Below are 22,967 nucleotides of genomic sequence, written 5' to 3'. Positions count from 1 at the left end.
ATTTCTTCTTTTTTTATCTCTGCTTTACACTTTTGACTATTCAGTTGTATGGTTTTATACCTCCTTCACTTAATACAAAAAAACTGCTATGGGGAGAAACCATTTGTGTATTTCTGTCTCTGAATATCACAGGTTGCTGATACTATCTTAGCATGTTCTTTTCCTTTGCTATTTAGAAATCTTAATTAAGGGAAGCTGTGGTCAAACAAAAAAAAAAAGTCTGTTGCAGTGTTAGTTTTAGTTTAACTGATGAGATATTTAACATGTTTGAAAGACTATGTGTAGTCAACCCTATATGATTTTAAGTTTTTTAGACTTTTTAAATATAACTGTATGAGTCTTAGCCTATCCAGGCACTTCTGAGAAAAGCAAATTTTTGCCAGTGACCTAAAGGACCTGTTATTTAGAATGTACTTAAATTATCAGAAAGCAAAATATACTTTGGTTAGTATTCACCCACACTAGGAGCAATTGGAAGGTACTTAATCTTTTATTTTTGCAGTTAATGGCTCAGGAAGCCAATTTTACGTGATTGCTCAGGATTTTGCCAAGAGCAGATGATTGAACATTACTAGCCACAGGCAGAAATTTCAACTGCTGAAATCTAGACAGTAATTGTCAATAAATGAAGACATAGCTAGCACAAAAAGGTCAGCAAAGATTTCAGAGATGAAGAATCCTAGCTAAGGCTTCCCTGTATACTAGATAATGAAACACAGGCAGAGTTGTTCTGTGACACGAAGTTTACCTCTTGCAAAGGAACAATTTTGTGTTTGCTCTCAGTAACTGAGGATTGAATAATAAATCTTATGAGTGAGCACAGAGAAAGCATAAAGCAAAGATTCATGCCAGGTAATGCACAGAAGTTCCACAGTACCATATTTTGGAGTGCTGAAAGATTGCGAAAGAGTCAGAGGTCCTTCTCCAGCATTAGTGAATCCTGAAATCTGCACACGATAGGTGGTCTTTTCCTTTAGTCCAGTAAGACGGTAACTTGTGATAGAAGAGTTGAGAGTAACAGCTGAAATGCAAGAGGTTTTAGAAGGAGATGATTAGAAGAAGTCTCATGGCTGAGCATGTGTCAGTGTAGCTGACTGGGGAAAAGGCAAAATTTTAATGCCTCAGTGCTCATCTGGGGGAAGCCAGACTGTGCTGATGTTCTTTGGATGGGTATAAGATTTCTCCAAAATATTTATGTGCACTTTGAATCCAGAGGTTAAAAACATGAGCTTTTAACACACCAAGGTTGTATTGGGTTTTTATGTGAGGTTTTGGTAGCAGGGGTGTTACAGGGGTGGCTTCTGTGAGAAGCTGCCAGAAGCTTCCCATGTCCAACAGATCCAAACCCAGCTGGCCCCAGGATGGATGTACCGCTGGCCAAGGCTGAGATAATTAGAAATGGTGGTAATGCCTCTGTGATAAAAGATTTAAGAAGAAAAAAATGTTACTGTGCAAATATAAGAGCAAAGTGACAATTTGTGAGAGGAACTGCCCTGCAGACACCAAAGCTGGTGAAGGAGGGACAGGAGGTGCTTCAGGCGCCAGAGCTGAGGTTCCCCTGCAGCCCCTGGTGCAGACCATGGTGAGGCAGCTGTGGCCCTGCACCCCTGAAGGTCCCTGGAGGTGCAGAGATCCACCTGCAGCCCCTGGAGGTCCCTGGAGATGCAGAGATCCATCTGCAGCCCCTGGAGAAGACCCAGGCCACAGCAGGTGGATGCCCGAGAGGGGGCTGTGAACCCATGGGAGGCCCATGCTGGAGCAGGGTCCTGGCAGGGACCTCCAGACCCATGGAGAGAGGAGCCCGTGCTGGAGCAGGTTTCCTGGTAGGATTTGTGACCCTGTGGGAGATCTATGCTGGAGCAGGCTGTGCCTGAAGGACTTCATCCTGGAGGAAGTGAACACTGTGGATGCTGGAGAAATTAGTGAAGAACTGTAGCCCATGGGATGGACTTATGTTGGAGAAGCTCATGTTGGAAAACTGTCTCCCATGGGAGGTAACCCATGCTGGAGCAGGAGAAGGGCTCTTCTTGCTGAGCAATGGCAGAAACAATCTGTGATGAACTGACTGTAGCTCCCAGTCTGTGTCTCCCTGTGCTGCTGGTGGGGAAGAGCTAGAGCCCGGGAAAGAGGGAGTGGTGGAGAAAGGTATTTTAAAGGTTTGTTTTACTTGTCATTATCCTGCTCTGAATTTCATTGGCAATAAATTCCATTAATTTCCCCAAGTCAAGTCCATTTTGCCCCTATGGTAATTTGTGATCTCTCCTAGTCCTTATCTCAACCTGTGAATGTTCTGTTAAATTTTCTCTTCCCTGTCCACTTGCAGAGGGGATAGAGTGGCTCTGGCATCCAGTGGCTCTGGTATACAGCCAGGGTCCAGCCATCATGGGTGATGAATACAGAAGGCTGTGTATACTTCATGTGAGGAAAATAAATCTAACATGCTGAACAGTTGTTTTTATCTTGACTGTAACAGCTAACATTAAGAGTAGCCCTTATCATATACTTACTCTAACTCCAGTTGTCACAAATATCAGGTGGTATTTATCTTCCCTACCATGTCTTCAATTCTATTTGAAAGACAGTATGTACAAAGTTAATGTATTATCACTTATGGCAAAGAGACTTTCCACTCTAGACCAGAAAGAAAATGTTTATCAAAATAATATGGGGATTTTTTAAAATTGAAAACTCAAGTGGTTTGAATTCACAACTATTAATTTATTCCAAAGTGTAGAGGTTTCATCATTTGTAGTTTGTTAAGGCTGAAACAGTCCTGTAAGGTTATCAAGTCCAAACTTAGACATAAAAACTACCAATTTAATATAATGTTTCCAAAGTTAAATTTATAATGGTATCTTTGGAAACAGGTAAGAAATACAAACTGCTAATTGAGTTTAAAAATGAAATATAAAATGTCTTACATCTTACAGAAAGGCTCAGATTCAATCTTGGATGAGGTGCAATGAAACATAAAAGTGTTATGACTGAAGTTGTAATACTGAAAATGTATGTCTTTCTTTAAGTGTTCCTAGAGAATTCTGCTGTAGTCTTAGAAATGTAATTTTTAAGGAAATAGCAATATTTAATTTGAGATAATACCTAAAATATTCTAAGTGTTTGTGTGAGCATTAAAAGTCTAACTAGGAGTTGACCTTTGAGAGCAGAGCACTCAATTTGCACAGCAATTGTAAATTACTCAGTAGACTTAATGGTCCGAATGAAGCTTTTCTACCATGACTCTGAGGCGCTGCTTTGTTCTGACAATGGTGACTTACCTGGAGAGTTTTTCCTTGATGAATCTGTATAACTGATCCTGTATCCCTGGAGAAAGCCCAAACGGTCTTCTGCAGCTATTTCGCTCCACTTTACAAGTGCAGAATGCTTTGTTATATTCAGAATTGTCACATTAGCGGGACCAGTCCTAGGAACTTAAAAAACATATTTGAGTTCTGCATCAATGCCTGTGCAATAGACATACAAGACTGAAACCTAGCTGTTTCCAAGAGAGTTCTTGTCAGATTCTAGATGCTATAAATACAATGTAAAGGGTGCAAGAGAAAGGCAAAATCCCACATAGTAAAAACCCCCTCATCTTACACAATACCAAAATAGGTAGAAATTGTGACTATATCATTATGAATATTGTACCTCAATAGCAACAGACATACTCATTTCAACTTGCAATAACTTGCAAACACTATGTTATTGGGATTGGAAAATCTCATTTAATTTAAACTTGAGCCACATGGGTCTCAGACTCTGTCTCTGTTATTTTTGGTAATGTCACACATAATAAAAATATTTCTGTGGACTTGTAAGTAAGGAACAGCATTCAGGTCATTCACTGCCAAGACATAACAGCTAAGAATAAAGGTAATGTTAACTGGAGAAAGCTGTTCAGTCACCTAGAAAATAAATTTTGTGTAGTCCTCCTTTTATTTCTGCGAATAGGAAACAAGAAAAAACATAGTGAGTGGGGTAATACAAAGGAGAGGAATACCTCCTTCAATGGAGTAAAAGTGGGTCACTCCAAAAGTCTTTTCATGTCTTAGGAAACTTTCACACTGACACACATCAGATGTATGTACCATTATTTTGTACAACTTATATGGCTGAAAATTGTCTGGAAAATAAAGAAAGGTATGTGAAGATTTACTGAAAAGTTATGAATTATAAAGAAGAATAGGAAAGGCAACAACTTCATAGATTTTCTGTACAGTTCTTGCTTTCTGAGACTCAGAGCATAGCATGAGTGTATAGTGCTTTACATTGAGTACAAAATATGTACATCCTTCTTCAGTGTCTCTAGATGCTTTATGCGAATTATTTCAAAGCCAGAATGGGACATAACCTGGGTTTTCAAAAGACAACAGATGTGTTTATAGTGTCCCTATGGGAGACTTTATCTGTTGAAGGAGAAATTGGGAACTAAAATGGCTGTAGTTATCTTATCTCAGGGGTAGCTATTGCCCACTCAGCTAGAATATATAAACCCAAACAAAAAACCTGTATGTAATGAGACACTACAGATTTTGCAGAAGGACCAAGGTAAACAATGCACTCTCTAGAAGACTTTGTAGAACTCTGAAGCTAAATGTTCTCTATTGTACATAAAAACCAGTGCTGAATGGCTCTTGCAAGAGTTACACGATTTTAATCAAGACTTTCAATATCTCTTCCATAAAGAAATCCCTGACTGAAGTCCATCATGTCTAGCATGGTAAGCAGTGTACTGGAGTTGGGAACTTAGTCTTTGACAAGTATAGAGATTGGTATAAAAATAGAAATTAATCTTAGGGATTCTGTAACAGAGCAGTTTTTATTAAAAGATCAGCTTACCTAGGTAAAAGATGAAAAGTTTTTTTGAAGCCAGTAATGTATAGGTCTGCCTGGAATGTGGGCAAGAAGAGACATTGTACCGGTAGCTTAGCTGCATTTCTTGCCCAACAGTATCCAGAAGAACCCTCATGAAAATGCTGCTTTTTATCTGCCTTAATGTTGCTAAGCATTGGATGGTGACTCAGTACTGGACAAGTATTAAGAGCTGTACTTATCTGGAAGGATCTTCAGTTTACCCTTAAAAACAGAACAAAAATCCTACTCTGCCCAACCAAAATTAACCAAGAAATGAAAGGGTGCCTCCATAGGAAGTGTAGTGGTTGCTGTTACCTAACGTGAAATTTCTGGTAGGTGTGTTTATTATTTTCATGTGCATATCCTCTTTACCAGTGCCCCAGTCAACCACAAAACATTTTGGATTGTATTCTGGAGTCCATGTGACGACTGCATTAGTTCCCTGGCTTTTGACATGGATTTTACCAGGCAAGTCTGTGAAAAAATATACAATTAAAGGTCAATAAACTGGAAAGCAGTTTTCTCCCCTATTGTTCTTTCTCCCTTTTGCTCTGTTTTTTAAAGATTATTCATTAAGCAGTTATCATAGTAAGTGACTTACTTATCACAGTAAGGTTTATACTAGTATTTCAATAGAGGAAACTTAGCATTTATTACTTTGCAGTGGTGGGCTACAGTGTTGGTTGCTGTTCAAGACTTTTCCTGATTTCTGATTGTTTGAAGTTATGTGGCTGTTCGAAGCCACAGGAAGAAGTCTGGTGTTGCTAAATAACCTCCAGTGAGCCACTAGTAGCTGCTATACATAGAGTAACTTTGAGATAGTGCTTGTCTGAGCAGGGGTGGAGGAGAAGAGGCTAATGATAGATCATAGCTAGGTGATTACAAATTTCATATATTTTGAATTATCTGAATGGATCTTTGATTTTGATTATTTGAAAGACAGGTTATCAAACTAGGGAAGACCTCTGACTGACACTAAGGAGGGAAAAGGGCAACCTGCCATTTTGAGGTAAGAAGTGGAACTTGTGAGAGACATAAACATACTCCATTTTGTTTCCTGACTGGATACAAGAAAGGCAAATTAATTCTGAGGGAGCTGTGGTTGACTGAGGGAGCTGGGGCTGTCTGAGATGGCTGGGGTTGTTTAGCCTGGAGAAGAGGAGGCTCAGGGGAGACCTTATCACTCTCTATAACTATCCGAAAGAAGGATGTAGCCAGGTGGAGTCAGTCTCTTCTCCCAAGCAATGAGCCACAGGACAAGAGACACTGTCCTAAGCCATGCCAGGGGAGGCTTAGGCTCAACATTGGAAGGAATTCCTTCACAGAAAGAGAGATTGGGTGTTAGAATGGACTGTGCAGGAAGGTGGTAGAGTCACTGTTCCTGGAGATGTTTAAGTGGATGTGCCACTATAGTGCAATGGTCTTGTTGGCAGAATAGTGTTAGGTCATAAATCGGACTCAATTATTTCAGAGGTATTTTCCAAACCAGCTGATTCTGTAAAGAAGTGATTATGTAAAAAAAATGACTGTACTGGCTGAGAAAAAGTTGTATATGCTGGGAAGGAATTTATCTTAAGAATGCACTTAATGCAAGTATCCTCTCAGTAATTCATGATAGGTACAGAAAAACTGCCCTGAAGTACAGTGAAATGGAAACTGGCATCTGTGGAGAGCCATGAAATACAGGTTTAGAGGTTCAGTAGACAGCTAATTGTCAGTGTCATGAGGTGGTTTTACCTTTAGGGTAGTTTTGAGAGCTAAGGAAGTTGAGGCTGCTGGTGGCTGATGAGAGTTCTTTTTCTTGACCAATTATCAGTCATTTCTAAAATTGACAGCAGTTTTGACCATTAAAAAGTGAATTTAACTTGTGAACACCCCCTTAAGAAGTACAGTCAGAGCTCTCTTGTCCTCTTTTGTTTCCGGCTTTTGAGAAGGTAGCAAGGCCCTGTCGTATCCTCTTCTTTCCCCCCCCTCCTCTCCCTCGGCCGGATAAGGCCGCAGAGGACGAAAGGGGTTGGGGGGAGGAAAAGAAAGCAGAGCTGCTCAGTTACTGCTGCTGCTGGACTGAAACCTGACACCATGGACTCTTGCAGTTTTTCTAAAGCTTTTAATTCTTTTACTACCTGGATAAACGTACAGATTACTCCTTTTTCTCAGAAAGACAGAGAAAGAGAGACAATCAGCATGAAGAAGACATCATAAAGCCACCAAAAACAGTGAGGAAAAGAGTTAAGTTTAAATAAGAAAGAGGGAATAAAGAGATGCTTTACAGCTGAAATATCTTTTTGTTAAGACTATAGAGATGGACAATAGTAGTTTAAAAAGACTCCTTTAATTCATAATAGAGTATTGAAAAGAGTAAAGTATTCAAAGTGTAGATTTTGAACAAAAGAGAGAGTACTTGTGATACTGTGAGTTGCTAGAATTAAGTAGAGTGAAGATTTTCAAAGCCTTGAAAGCAAAGAAAAAAAATGCTTTCCGAGAAAGCTCACAGAGACAGATGAAGAAGACTTTTGCCTTTGAATGACTTATCCTTAAGATGACATCCCTAAACTCATGGCCCATACACACCTCAGAGTAATGTGAAATGGGAGGAGGAGATCTGATGACAAGATTTCCGGGCAGCTGACATCAGAAAAATAGAAAACTATAATAAAAATAGTTTTCTTGTGAGAAACTCCATAAGTTAGCGGAAAGAGACTTCTGTTTCTCTACAAAGACTGATAAAAAGACTCTAATAAGAATTAGAACTGTTTTTAACCACCAAAGTTCTAAAGTTTTTTGTCTCTATGTTGTCATGTGTACAAAGAAATAGTCAAGTAGTGAGAGATAAAAGAGTTTTCTGGAAGTTTATTCTGGTGTTCTTATTCTTGTAGTTCGTTAATAAACTGTCTCTATTCCTTTTAAGTTTTAAGCCTGTTTTGCTCTTGTTCTGATCCATATCTCACAGCAAGAAATAAGTAATTTTTTAGTTACTAGTTTAAAACCACGACAGTGAGTCAAAAAGTGTCTTGAACTGGTAGGATATATTTAACAGAAGAGAGCTAAGAGACTGAAATGTAAGGTCAAAATCAAGCTGTTGCCTCTTTGCAAGTAAAAAAAAAGAGAACAGCATGAGGGGAGTGTTAGAAAATTCTGGATAAGCAATCATTTGCAGCTATCTGAAGACCAACAAGGGTACTTGCATGCTTCTTTATTGTGAATGCTATAGCTTAATTTAAAAAATATCTTAGTTTGTAAGAGAGGTTCTTCTTATATTGCAGTAAATACGCCTCAAGATTGTAACGCGTGAAACTAGCTAAGGAAGACATTACACAATAAGTTTTATTATTTAAATGAGACAGAAGACTGTCTATTTAGGCCTCAGAAAAGTTTACATCTTCATTAGAATGTGACATGTACATCTGTTTCTTTTCCTATATGCCAGTTAGAATAATAGAAATAAAGGACAGTAGCCGGTCTCTTAATAGTTATTTAGCTCAAGAACTTGGACTTGCACATAGTTCTGTGATGTTTTATTAAATCACTGGCACCTACTTGATATTGAGGACAGTACATAAACCATTTTCCTAAGCAGATCCAGCACATAAGTGCTTTCTTCAGCTTGACAAAAAAAGAAGTGCTAAAATGAATATTAAATTGCTAGTCTGTTAACTTCTACTGAAGTGTCTTCTTAAGAAACAATTCTGACTCCTAGCATGTGAAACTATTAGCCTAATAAATATTCAAGAGAATGCTTTCACCTATCCCAAAGTCTGTCAAAAGGTACCCTTAGAGTTATAAAACTTCCCCACCATTACGATGAATAGATGACAAGGTAAGTACCTGCTACAGAGAATTCTGGGACAATGTAGATGGCTTGTGGAGATTCTCCTGCTTCATTATAGGCAGAAATATTAACTCTATAGTAAGCCATGGAGAGATTAACAAGAATTTTTCTGTCTTTGAGAGAGATGTGATTTGGTGGGTGACTGCAGCTGTTGGGTATTCTTTCCACATTAACAAAATATCCAAGGATGTTCTCACTTTGTGCTACCTAGAAAGAGGAAAAATATTATTAGTATTAGTATAGTTATTATTATTATTATTATTATTATTATTATTATTATTATTATTATTATTATTATTATTATTATTATTATTATTATTATTATTATTATTATTATTATATAAATGCTGTTATGTCCTGTGCATAAAATTAAGAGGAATTTAATTGTATAAACATGTAGCCTTTAATGATGGGGATAAAATCATACTGTTTTAATTAGGTCCTTAGGAATCAATGAAGCAAAACATTTCCTTAAAATTAAGAGCGTGATTAAATTGAGAGGATTTAAGTAAAGGATTAAGAATTTTCCTTAATTGAGATCTTAGTTATGGATATGCAATTAGTAATAACAGCAGTGAAGCAGCTGTAATGTTCTCTACATTTCAGTGGAACATATCCCTCATTATCAGGAACTTGAAAGTTAATGAGAGGTGTTTAATTGAAATTTATGCCTCTGGGGATCCTCATCTGCTAGGGTTTGGTTAGGTATGTAGTCTCTTTAAAGAGAAGTGCTAGTAATTATCCTACAAATTTGGAAGCTGTTAAATATCCATTGGTAGAAATTTCTGGTTGTGGTTCACTCATTATTTTATAGTGCTAATTTTAATAAGAGATTGGAAAACGAGTGCACAGAAATTGAAATTACTGCAATATAGACGGAAACTTAATACATGAAAGCCTGAATTCTTCAAGGATTATTTCTGATATCAAGACTGTCTGTTACTTCTGGCATTAAAATTAATAGTGTGGAGACACCATGACGCTGTGAGGCTGGGTTATCTTAATGAAATAATGGGACACTTTTGGAGTAACATAGAGAGGAAGACATTCAATAATTTAAAAGGCAGAGACACATGTCTTGTGAGGAATTTCAGATGAAACTGGAAGCTCTTAAAATGAAAACATGTTTTTCCCTGGAAAAGAAGGGAAGTTTTAGTAAATTTTCAAGATTATAAATTCATTTAATTTTTCCTTGTTAGTTTCTAGCACCTGAATCATCAGCTTATAGATGCAATGAATTCTGCAGCAATTATACAATATCCAGTGCCTTTCAAATTTCAGGTGTAGACTTAGTATAATGAGAAAGTCTGTTTTTCCCTTCAACACAATAGATAAATAGCATATACATAACAGAAGGTATCCAGACTCCAAGTGAACCTTACCTCCCATCTCAGAAGAACACTTCTTCTTCCTGGAGAGACTTGTGTAGTTACATTATATGATATTCTGGGCTTGTTCATGAGTTCTGGTAGACATGGAGAAAGTTGGAGACAGGCACTCAGATGAAAAATTCTGATCTTCATATTCTCAAGAGTTATCCGAAAATGCTATTCGATATGGCACAGAATTTGGGAAAGCTTTTACATTCATACTTACTACCAGTAGGATGAAACAACATTTCACTTACTGTGAGGGACCAAAATCTCTCTGCTCCAAACACAAACACAGTTGAGGCCATCCTTGGTTATGCATCTGAGCTGAACAATGTATGAAGACATAGCATTTAAATTTGAAATGGTGACATTGACAACATTGTTTCCTACAGGCACCTAAAAAAAATAAAATTTTTGTAACAGCAATAAAACATTATCTGAGATTGTCTTCTCAGCCTAAGACCAGTCTTCTGACTTAGCTGAAAGTAGAGGTTCCTGTCATCAAATAGAAATTATTGCGCATTTTAGTCAAGGTATGTTCACTCTTTCAGGGCAACACTCTTTTTCATGAACTTGTTCTGTTCACTCAAGACAGTAAGTAACCTGGTCTAAATATTACTTTTAAAATCAGTTAGACATTACATATACTGAAAAATAAAAATTTACTTAACTCTGATCCTTGTTAACTTTCCCAAGAACAAGAAGTCAAGGGAAAATGAAATATTAAAAAAAAAGTCCTTATTTTTAGAAGTGTTACTATGTCTAAATAGATCCACATTGCTGATGTGTTAAACAGCATGGCTGGATTGAGTGTGTGGCTGCCTATATGCCTTAGCACTGCAGAAGAGATTTCATCTGCAGCTGATGATGGCAGTGGAGCCCCAGTAACTGTACAGGGGAATGGAGTTTTTCTTTAAAAAAAGACACCACCATGACTAAGGAAAACCCTGAGCTAAAAAATGCAGAGAAAATAAGAGAAAATACAATAGGAAACTCTTGTTATCACTTAAACTCTTTGCTAAAACCCCACAAAAACAACAAAGGCCCACTGTAAGGTGACTAACTCTTCTCTTTCAGTTTCTACAGTACTTTATTTTTAAATTAATGTTTAATTAACTTCTGTGACAGTGTGCTCACCTCCCTCCCCTCCACTTCCCCTCCATCCTGATCTTTATTTCCTGTAGTCCTGACCAAGTGATAGCCAATATCAGCAGTCATAACAGATGTGTCTGGACCATTATCTGGCTCAGGCAGACAGACAACAACATGAAAGACAAGTGTTAATTTTAACAGTTCATCCACCTAATCATAGTGCTGATTAAGATTTGACTCAAGTCAGCTTTGGAAAAAAGAAATATTTGAAGTGAGCATGCATATATGTCTTTTAGTTTCTCATCTTACCCATTAAATGGTGGACAGCCCACAGCCTCCTGAGCTCTCCTGCACTTCAGTGGGCTATACAACAGAACTTATAAAGGTTACTCCTCAAGGATGAGAGTATTCATCTCATCAGATACTTGATAATTCAATTGGAAATTAACACACTGAAAATTTTAAATCTCAGTTAAGTGATACAAAGGATTGATTGTGCACATATAATCCTTTAGACATAAACTGTTGACCAGGTCTGGGACTGTCTGGATTTAGAAGCAACTAGACTGGCAGGGGCTCTAAGAAGAATTTTAGAATGCAAGGGGAGCCTTTTCCAAATATCGTGACCCAAGTAAAAGGTGTCCCTCACAGTTCTGTCTGACTCTATTCTCTGTGAAGTAATCAAGTGCTCCTTGCCATCTCCTATGACAGGTTAAACCCCTGTCACATTTACTATCAAACTTCGCTAGATTTCTGTTTTATATCAATAAACGTATGGCAACTTCTTTCTTATGAGTGAAGGGTATTACTCTGTCCATGACAATTTCATACAACTTTGCTAATAAAAAATTCTTGGTTGCAAAATAAATCCCACTACCCACAATATTACAGAAAGACTCCATATCTCTACAGAATAAGAAAGAAGTGGAATAGATTTAAAACCCAAATGTTAAATTACATTACAGGTACCTCTATTTCACTCTTGATAAACACCAGCTTTATACATCCTCTGTGCATGTATGACCATACTCACTTACTCATCTGCAAGTGTAGCCTGTTTATACTATTAGGAAGAGATTATAGCCTAAATTCATAGAATCAGTTGGGACCTGGGAGATAATGAATATTTATGACTTGTAGTCTTCACTCATTCGTGTCACTCAGTGTGGCTGTCTCTACTTGTCCTTCACAGTACTCATGTGAATCTTCCATCTCCCCTGTACAAAATGCATTTGTACTGCTTTTAATCCCCTGTCTGCTCTTCCACATGCCACATACCAGACTGTCTGCACTTGGTTTTCTATCTATTCCACTACTGGGTGGGCTATGCAAGGGTGACTGGCTACCCTAGGATGGTCTTGGACTTGTATGCAAGTGAACGAGGGGACCTTCCCAAGACCAGCATGTTCTTTGTACTGAGACAAAACATTTAGTACATGGGCCTCTCAAAGTACCTTTTCTGAAGTGACTAAATAAACTGGCAGTCAGTTACAAGAGAAATGGGAACAGTCTTCTGAGACAAAAGGAAGAACAAGGGAGATTTTTGTAATAAAAAGGAAGTAAAGAGGCTCCTGGGTGAGCAGTTTCCCAAGAAGTGGGGACTGTTGCTATTTGAAGTTTTCTTTTTGAGGTTCTGTTCCACTTGATAAATGCATATTTAAAACCTGATTAACAAATATAAAAATAACAGAGCTTGAAAAACAGACAATTTCAGGGACTTAGTGATACAAATCATGCATATGTGCCTGCCTGCTGGAGAGGCCTTTGCTTGACATGCTGGATAGGAAGGGGCAGGATAAGCAGTCATTGCTGCTACATGCAGATGTTATTGAAATTATGACTAATTTTCCATCTCTTATGTATTCCCTTTAGTTTTGTACTGCCCTGTTGCTGGGCCATATTGCATGTCCTAAAATGCATCTGGAACTGATCTTGTATCCCACAACATCCTTCTCTCCAAATTGGATAGTGATGGATTTGATGGGTAAACTGTTATGTGGATTAGGAAGTGTCTGAATGGTCACATCCAGAGGGTAATGGTCAGTGGCTCAGAATGCCAGTGGACATCAGTGACGTGTTCACCAGGGGTCCATAGTGGGTGTGGCCAAAGTTATCTAATATCTTCAGTAATATCTTAGAGGGGTCCAGTGCACCCTTTGCAAATTTGCAGATGACCCCAAGCTGAGTGGTGCTGTTGGCACTCCTGAAGGATGGGATGCCATTCAGAGATACCTGGACAGGCTCCACAGGTGGACCATGGGAACCTCATATGGTTTAACAAGACCAAGTGCAAGGTGCTGCACCTGTGTCAGAGCAGCCCTGGTACCAGCACAGGCTGGGGGATGGACAGATCACAGCAGCCCTGCCGAGAAGGACTTGGTGGTGCTGGTGGGTGAGAGGCTGGACATGACCCAGCCATGGGCACTCCCAGCCCAGAGAGCCAAACGTGTCCTGGGCTGCATCCAGAGCAGCGTGGGCAGCAGGGCCAGAGAGGGGATTCTGCCCCTCTGCTCTGCTCTGCTGAGACCCCACCTGCAGGGCTGCATCAGCTCTAGAGTTTTTACTGAACAGTCCTGTAAGGCAATGTATATACACCAGTGGAGGAAGGTGCTGGAAATTCTTTTAACTTCAGCACAATAGAGCATGACCCCTATATTTGTTGTTAGTGCTTAATTTTGTACACACAATGCTTAGTACAAATACCAGAGATTGATGTGGCCTTGTGCACAGATATAACTCCCTACATCTGTGACTAATAAACTTGTTCCAGTTAATGCTTTCTTGTTTACTTCTATCAGTGATTTAATATGTACTAACTAATATCTCAGTTTTGAGAACAAGGATTGTGTGTCAGAGCAAAGAATGATAAGAGGAGTACATTATGACCTGATGACATATTTGAGATAGTCCCAAGGAGAAAAGATTTGTCAGAAGATCTGGAACCATAGCCAAACAAGTGGAAATAATTAGCATATATGCGTGTGTTCAGGAAACATGAAAATACAATTGTTTCAGGAATATAACCTGGTCTCTTAGGTTTCTGGACATGCATGCTTTGAAGAGAATCACCCATGCATTCAGCACTGCTAATGAAATAATAGTGGCTTCCTAATCTAATAAATTTGATGGAGATTTTATTTCCCAATTTTCAGGGACAGTGTCCCCAGCAGAGGCAGGATATGGACCTGTTGGAATGAATCCAAAGGAGGACCACCAAATAGATCAGTGGGATGGAGTACCTCTCCTGTGAGGAAAGGCTGAGAGAACTGAGATTGTTCAGTCTGGAAAAGAGGTGACTTTGGGTAGGCCTTATTACTGCCTTCCAGTACCTCAAAAGAACTTACAGGAAAGAAGGGGCAAGACTATTAACAAGAACATGTAGTGACAGGACAAGGTGCGATGGCTGTAGACTGAAAGACAGTAGGTTTAGATTAGTTAGTAGGAAGAAATTCTTCACTGTGAAGGTGGTGAGGCACTGGAACAGGGAAGATGTGTATGCTCCATCTCTGGAAGTGTTTAAGGCCAGTTTGGATGGGTCATCCTGGTCTACTAGAATGTGGTTCTGCACATGGCAGGACTAGCTGGAACTAGATGATCTTCAAGGTCCCTTCCAACTCAAACTATTCTATGATTCTATGACTCTATCATAGGGAAATTATTTATCTTCTTTCAAAGAAGAAATCTGGAATACTTACACAAACCAGAAGTTTGTAAAGTATGAATTAATACCTTAAAAAACAAAGCAACCTGATCTGTTTGAAAATGTAATGATACCAGCTAAAAAGCAATATTGTAAATCACTGAAAGCATGATTTAGATCTGAGTTTACATGGCATTTCTGATATTCAGCTTTTGCATCACTGGTAGTTGTAGTGTCTTACTGGTAGGTTAATGAACCAGACAACATGCTACTCTACTTTATTTTTTTTAAAGCTACTATTCATTCTTTCCCAAACATTTCATGATTTCCTAGAACCAAACTAAGGTGCCTTAGTGGGATCTGCCTACAAAGTGACTCCTTGCTGTGCCTCCTTGCAATGCTTGTGCTGAATGTAACATGTGCAGCTGAGCTGATATTGAGGCACCTTATGTTCTCATGTGGTTGTCATCTGGAAGTACTTACCAGTGTCCATGGAGCAGATTCTGTGAGTGCCTCTCTGTATCTCAGCTCATACTGTGCATGAGCTGTCGTCAGGTCCCACTTTATTATCAATTGGTTTGTGATCTGATAAGCATTTATGTTAGATGGTGACAAGCACTTTCCTAAAATGGGGGATATACAGCTGTTAAAAATGCAAGAGAAGCAGGAAAGCTTTGGTAATTATGTCTGTTGAGTGTGGTCTATAAAAATAAAAAGACTTGGCACAGAATACTGAACACTGTGAGACTTCAAACAACCCTGGAAATGAATAATTACTACATCTTTATGGTATCAACAAAATACCGTTGTTCCTCTTGCCTTTTTTTTGTGAATGCTTCTACTGATTTCAGGAACACTCTTTTTCTAAGCAGTTACTATTCTGAGTAAGGCTGGAAGGCAAAATCAAAATGTCAGGAGCACCTGTAATAGTGAATAGTACAGAAAATATCCAGAATAGTTTTACATTTCAGTAAGTGCAAATATACTTTCCAATAAATATACCTCTCCAATAAAGACAATGTGGCCAAAAGTTTTCGGTAAAGGTTATATTGATAATTTGGGTTGTACCGGTAGTAACCCCCAGCAGTGAGAAGCATTGTTTTTTCTTGGACCATGATTAGTCTGAGAAGGTGAAGTTTTACAAAGTTCTTAACATTAGTTCAGTGACCAGATAGGTAGGGAAACATTAAATAATCATCTAAAGGGCATAATAAATAGAGCTGTTTTTTCGTATCATTTTGTAGCACTGTGTAATGGATAAGTGGCCTTAGAAAAGAGTGGAACTTTGAAAATTTTCTCAAAATTCTAATGCTCAATATCAAGGATTCCTTAGATGCACAGTGCTGAGTCAACCTGCTCTTTGTAAACCAATACAAAGAAATTCAGAAAACCATCAAAGAGAGCATAGAAAGCTGGTTAGGTACGGTACACAAATATTACTGTATGTTTTTCTGGATATGAATATTAAATATTCCAGCAAAATATTTAACATAAAACCCTCCTCCCATAAAATGTGATAGACTTCATCACATTAACTTCATTATTAACTTCATTCAAGGAAGTAAAACGGCATCTTAGCTCTCTGAATCTCTAAAAATAACAAGAGTATTTTGGGAGCTGAACTTTTGGAAATAATCTTTACAGACTACAGATTTAGCTGGGCACTGCAGAAGCACAACTTCTGAGAATGCTGTACCTGCTTTGCTTGGTAAAATTGAGATGTTCTTTCCTTTTGCACAGGTGTCATGAGCATAATTCACTGCTATCCAAATGGATGCAAATCTCTCAATGTAGAGATTCTTCCGTTCTATTGTGATGGAAGGTGATGATGTTTTTTGTTGAAAAAGTTTTCGTATTTTGTTCCTGCAGAGAAAAGGAGGCAGAATGAAAAACATTTGATTTGATTCTTTCCTCTCTTGCACAAGAAAGCAAAATTACAGTAATTGATAGCTTTCCAGGTACCACTACACATAATTACACTTCTGGAAATCATGAAGGTTCACCTTGAGCAGCTTGAAACAGCAAGATGAATTCCAGCACCCCAGTAACCCCAGTAAATTTAAATTTTCAAATCCTTGTGTTGTGTGGCGGAGAACTGTTGAATTCCTTAAACTTTTAAGGCATAGCATGATACAACAAAAAGAAGTATGACCTTCTTTTGTACTTACAGTGGGATACATAGAGCATTTTGAAGATATAAAATTAGGTTAGATATTACTTCATAAAACCTTGTCTCCTATCACAAGGGCATCCAAATTCCTTTTGAGCAGAAAAAATTTCCCAGTTACGTGAATCTAAATTACTATAAAGTTATGAAAAACCTCTTATGAGTTATATGCCTACCTTCTGGCTTCTGTTCCTGCCAATCATCAGTTTTACAGAGATATTTAAATGTCACCTGAGTCCTCAGCCCTGTAGATTTCTCCTGGTATATCTGATACACACAGCACAGGAAGTCCAAGAGGTTTAATGCCTTACGACTTGGCTGCCTATTTTCTTTTCCTGTCTCTCTCATTTAGTCTCTGCCACACACAGGACAGGTTTTTCCAAGGTTAAAATTGTGGAAGTTCAGTGTTCTTAAGGAGATGGGCTAGCATACTAGTTGCCTAGCTATGCATTTCAAGTACTAAATTACACACATCATGATTCAATATTTAATACCTGAGCAAAACTACTTGAAGGTTTTCCTGCCTTCTGCTTCAGGCTAGTTGTGAATCAGTCATTAAAATTTCAAAGCATGATTTTGAATTCTTGGCTGGGACTTCTCTGTGGGTGTGTTTATCTATCTTTTTCTTCCTGACAACTAAATCATAAGGAGCAAGGAAAGGAACTATTACAACATCAAACTGATGTTACATGCAGGAGGGGGTGATACCCTCTTCTAGGCAAGTTAAAAGCCCTTTCACATGCGGGGTTTTTTTTATTTTCCTTTTAACACAGTAGAGGAAGAGATAGGAGGTTTATCTTCAAGATCACCGAATGGAAGCTTAGGAGACTGAGGTTAAAGTCCTGACTCTGACTTGATGAAAACATCAACACCTCTCCCAGGGAATTGTCTCCCTCTTCCCTCAATGACATCCTATTCCATTCTTTTTTCTGCCTTGTCTATTCATGACATCAACCATGCAGCTTGGGAACAGCACAGTCTGGTTCTGGCCTAGGACTTCAAGAGCAACTATCTTACAAATATTTCAGCTGATAACATCTGTTCAGAAACAGAGTTGCCTCACAGATGTTTCTGCCCTCCCAAAAGATTTGTATTCCTTGAAGTCCCAAGAGGCAAGACAGCAAATGCAGTGGAATTTGGTGCTTGTTGCAAATTGATGCCTGCTGCTACCTCCAGTGACAAAATATTGAAGGTGATGAGGGAGTAACCTCAGCCTTTAGGTGGTTGCTTTACTCCTCTGCAGTGTGAAGATGATCACTCAGGGGAATTTCCCAGTATGGTGACATTTTCTTAGCTTTAGGAGATGCTTCTAACCACAGCTTATTTTTAATGACAAGGGGTGGCTCCGTGGCAAAATAATCAGCAATGAATATCAAAATACCAACGGCATACAGTGTTGTACTCTATGTACCCCATGATACAGTCTCATGGCAAAGATCAGGTTTTCTGATCTCATGTCTCTATTTCTGAACACACCCTTAATCTCATGGGAGATTCCAAATATCTAGATATAAAATGAAGAAATTCAATTTTGTAATGCAGCTGCAACTGAAGATACCGTATTTGAGGTAATCAGTTCAAAATTAACCCTTCAAGTTCATTCCATCTGTTAAACCACTACTTGATAATTCAGAATTGCCAGAAAGCATGCCACATTTGACAACTCCTTGGGTACATGTTATAACAAAATATATACTGCATAAAATAAAAGCCTAATGTCTGTTTATGTTTGCATTTTTGGTTTAATTTTTTTTTTTACTTTGAATAAATCTGTGTTGAATAGTCAATAAAAGTCAATAGTTGCAAATAAAGGCAATTGAGTAAGCTGATCTTTGGCAATAATGCTTTAAAGAGTGTGTTGGAGGCACGGTAAAATGTATAAAGACTTTGTGTTGGGTTTGCATGGCAAGGTTTTTGGAGCAGGGGAGCAGATTGCTGCAGAGGTGGCTCCCTTGAGAAGCTGCAATAAGCTTTCCCCATATACAACAAAGCCAATTCCAGCTGACTTCAGGACAGGTCTGCTGCTGACCAATGCACAACAGCAGCTGGCAGAGAGGAATGGGAGCATATGGGAGCAGCAGAGAGCCCACACTGGAGCAGGTTTGCAGGGCTCGTGAACCCATGAGGGACCTGCTTTCGAGCAGGCTGCTCTTGAAGGGCTGGCACCTCATGGAAGAGACCTACACTGCAGCAGGTCATGAAGAAATGCAGTCCCTCGGGAAGAATTCATGCTGGAGGAGCTCATGATGGACTGTCTCCTGTGGGAGGATTCCCATGCTGGACCAGAGGAAGAGTCAGAAGAAAAAAGAAGTGACAGGCACAACATGTGATGGACTGACCACAGTCTCATTTCCCATCCCCCCACAATGCTGGGGTGGAGTAGGTAGAGAATTCAGGAGAGAAATTAAGCCCAGTAAGAAGAAAAACCAGGGGGAGGGGTGGACAGAACAGAAAAGGGGAAGGTGTTTCAAGTTTTAGCTCTATTTCTTGTTACTCTACTCTGATTTGAATGTTAATGAATTAAATTAATTTTCCCAAGTCAGGTCTGTTCTGCCCATGACAGTAATTGCTGAGAGCTGTCTTCCTGTCCTAATCTTGGCCCATGATCCTTTGTCATATTTTCTCTGCCCAGTTGGGCTGAGGAGGGGAGGGATAGAACAGGTTTTGTGGTGTCTAGCCAAAATCAACCTACCACTCATTCTCTTACCAAGCTCTTACAAATCAATAGGTATTGATGAGAAGTGATGAAACATATTGACCAGCATTGTGTAACAATCTATAACTTGATGAAATACACCGGAGTATAACTCTGGCAGATGGTGGGAATCACATCTAACAGCAATAACATCTTTTTGTGATTACTTTTCAGACTTACCATTTTAAGTATACAGTGTAATTAACTGTATTTGCAGCACTAGGTACTGGCAGCCAGGTACAGGTTAGATCCTCATTTAATTCTTTGTAACACACCAATTCATTGTCCCAATCTGGAAGATGAAAACATGTGCACTGGAAAAGATCCATCATAGACAACCATTAACTGACTCAAAGGGGCTATGAGTAATGAAACCAGATATAAACCAGGCCAGAACTGGTCAACTAGACCCAAGAACTGCTTCAAAACTATCAGTCTGTATCTGAAGTTCAGAACTACACATTATTGCTGGGTAAAAACAATATTACTTTTATACTGGCAGCTTTATAAAGAGTGAATTATAAAACAGGATGGGCATCAGTTTACGTATATTTTTTGCAACAGAACATGCCCTTTTTTCAGTTGATGTGAAAGTAAACACTGATGACGTTATTAAAGGAACTTGTTTTTTGTCATTAGTGGTTAAATTTATGTCAGTATTTCAAAGATCTCTTATCAGAAATGCTAATGATAAAATATGACCATTGTTCTTCTTTTGCTTTGTGTCTTACTGTCTGAACTATTAGTTCAGAAGAATCAGTCATGGTCTCAAAGTACCACCTAAAGGACTTTTCAAAAAGACTCAGATTTTTCTGTTATTGTTGTTGTTCAGAAAAGTAGACAAGGACCTCAACAGGCATGGGATCCTTAAGGTGAATTTTTCCTGACAAGTAGAGTCACACATTCTTCATACCTGTTGGGTTTAACAAGTTGCCAATAGGCCTATCAATCTTAAATAAGAAAGTTTTTCTGTGTGATAAGTAAATACGAATATTTCTGGAGCTGGTGTTGTAGGATAGTTATGGTATCTCATAACCTAGATTATGAGTTAAAAGATCAATTCTCTTTTCCTCATTTCTTCCCACAACCTGAGTTACAAAGTATCCTTGGCATTCTTTTCATCATTGAGATGGCAAATGCATATTTAGGCTGAAAAGTCTTTTGGAAAAAAAGTGTGTCAAGTGACTATAGCACTGACTTGAATAACCTCACCTTATGACACTTCTCTCATACTAAATAGATAATGCTTTTTTAATAAAGTTATGCTGCATCAGTTCAGGCGTGTACAGGCTCCTTTCAGAAAGGTAGAGATCATGGCTTCCTTATTTCCATAGCAATGTGAAGCATTACAGAATTCTTTGCTTTTCTAGTCTGGCCACGAAACCATATCTTGGCCTCCTCACCCATGAACATTATGTCTGTCAGCAGCAGGGAGAACAGTCTCACATTCTTCTCCTGATTTACTCTGAATTAAACCTTATACTTAGTTTTTTATTGTAATTTTGAAGAAACATCTGAAAACAAAACCTTTTTGGAACTGCTGTACTACTTCATGTCAATGCATTGGTAATATACTGCTCCTGAAACTATTTGAAATAAGAGTTCTATTAACTCAGATTCACATAGTGTCTACCATGTTGTAGACCTGTCTCTACTCACAGAGGAGCAGGGGTTGTATTGTTCCTCGTGCTCTAAGTTTCAAAATATCCCCTTGTCTTTCTCTATGAGATTATGGTATTAGAGCAGACAAAGGAAAAATAGTAGATTTTGTGTGTGGAAATAATTTATTAGCTCAAGTAACACCCCAAAGCATCCTCCCACCCCCAATATACTGAAGTTCTATATTACCTTCTCCATATGAGTATAACGAATCTTGCACACTTCTACATTCATTTGTCTTGTTTGTGGATATTAGTGTCCACATGCACATTCATTTTTATTCTAGTGCTTTCTTTGTTTTACTGCCCCACCTTAACATGCATAATATTAGTTCTTCCCAGACTAGTATAGTACTACAATTGTATCATGACTGTGCTCCAAGAGCTCTACAAAGAGAGGAAAAAAATTTAGTTTTTTCTTCCTTTGAAAACGCAGTTCAGTTTCTCCAGTTAAAAAAACACCCAAACCAACAAACAAACCAAACCCCAAACCACCCACCTTTAATTTTTTTCACTCTAGAACTTTCTGTTTTTCTTCCTGAGCATCTGGTTTTCTCACTAATGATTTAGTCGAGCTTAGTCTGGCAGGTTAATTGCAAGGACTAGATAATTATCCATGGCTAATTTCAGAAGAGCATAGTCCTCCTGCAGATGTCTGGCCCCGTGTCACGGTGTACTCAAGAACCTGTCATCTCTGCTGTGTCTGCTAAACAAGCAGGATGTTCCTGCCTATATTAAATCCTGCACAAAGTACATCAGATGACCACCCACTGCTCTGTAATACTCTCAATCAAAATGTGTTGTACTGTTCCTTCTCGCCATCATCAGTAAGTTCCCAGTTAAATGGAAAGCAGAGATAGCCGTCACACAGGAACATTAGAGCATCCGCGGTCTTTTGGAACGGCGGCTCTCAGCGGGCTCCACTCGCAGCGCCCGGGTTAGCCCTGGGCTCTGCAGTCACCCAGGCACACCTGCCCGTGCTGCTCCGGCCAGGTGTTCCCCTCGGGAAAGGCTTTTAGGGGCCGTGTTTCCCGAGAGCCGGCGGTCCCTGGCTGTCAGCAGCCCTCAGCGCCCGCGGAGCCCGGGCACCGCGCCGGGACCCGAGCGTTCCACCCACCTGGCAGCTGCCGGCAGAACGGAGAGTCCCAGTCTGTGCAGAGGCAGGAGTCTGGGCAGCACAAAAAGGAAGGAAAAAAAAAGGAATTGTTGGTCAAGACAACTGCAAAAGAAGTAAGAAAAATGCTGCTGGTGGTTGTTTCTCCTACCCACAGAACTTAATTTGGTCATGATTTTGTTCATACAGCCTCATCCTTGAGTTGCATTAAGAATTTTGACTGTTCATAAGCAGCAGTAGGCTGTGCAGTATATGAAAACTCACCTCTAACAAGTAAAAAGATAGCTGCCAGCAGAGAGTTCTTCATCTTCTCTGTAAAGAAGCATAATGATTACCATCAACATTACGCTGTCTTCAGTCTATTTTTCACACTTCCTCTTCAAACTTCCTATTCATTCTAGCACCTATACTGCTACTGGCTGAAGAAAAGTAATAAATTTATTAATGACAATGACAAGGACACTTGAGTTCTGTGTTATTAATTATACTTACAAAATCCTAAAAATTCTTCTGGAAAACAGGAACTCTCCACCCTGGTTTTTGTA

General features: G+C 38.9%; 1 protein-coding gene across 1 annotated transcript in view; it reads right to left on the bottom strand.

Annotated features, from left to right (window-relative positions):
• The window catches only part of LOC106628550 (interleukin-6 receptor subunit beta-like), a 36,045-nt gene extending 13,316 nt beyond the window's left edge, over positions 1-22,729 (bottom strand). Inside the window, exons 1-12 of the mRNA XM_014258840.2 lie at positions 22,687-22,729; positions 22,426-22,476; positions 19,831-19,942; positions 16,485-16,651; positions 15,272-15,411; positions 10,311-10,452; positions 10,066-10,148; positions 8,680-8,890; positions 5,170-5,328; positions 4,001-4,123; positions 3,276-3,428; positions 878-1,021 (exon numbers count right to left, since the gene is read on the bottom strand). Coding sequence (XP_014114315.1) covers positions 878-1,021; positions 3,276-3,428; positions 4,001-4,123; positions 5,170-5,328; positions 8,680-8,890; positions 10,066-10,148; positions 10,311-10,452; positions 15,272-15,411; positions 16,485-16,651; positions 19,831-19,942; positions 22,426-22,476; positions 22,687-22,729 — 1,528 coding nt within the window. The remainder of the gene's footprint in view (positions 1-877; positions 1,022-3,275; positions 3,429-4,000; positions 4,124-5,169; positions 5,329-8,679; positions 8,891-10,065; positions 10,149-10,310; positions 10,453-15,271; positions 15,412-16,484; positions 16,652-19,830; positions 19,943-22,425; positions 22,477-22,686) is intronic.
• Positions 22,730-22,967: the final 238 nt, after the last annotated feature.

The sequence above is a fragment of the Pseudopodoces humilis genome, chromosome 4 (genome assembly GCF_049639895.1).
Source record: "Pseudopodoces humilis isolate 2021_Gansu_Grassland_sample_001 chromosome 4, ASM4963989v1, whole genome shotgun sequence".
NCBI classification, from domain to species: domain Eukaryota; kingdom Metazoa; phylum Chordata; class Aves; order Passeriformes; family Paridae; genus Pseudopodoces; species Pseudopodoces humilis.
This window is presented reverse-complemented; position numbering and strand designations above follow the sequence as displayed.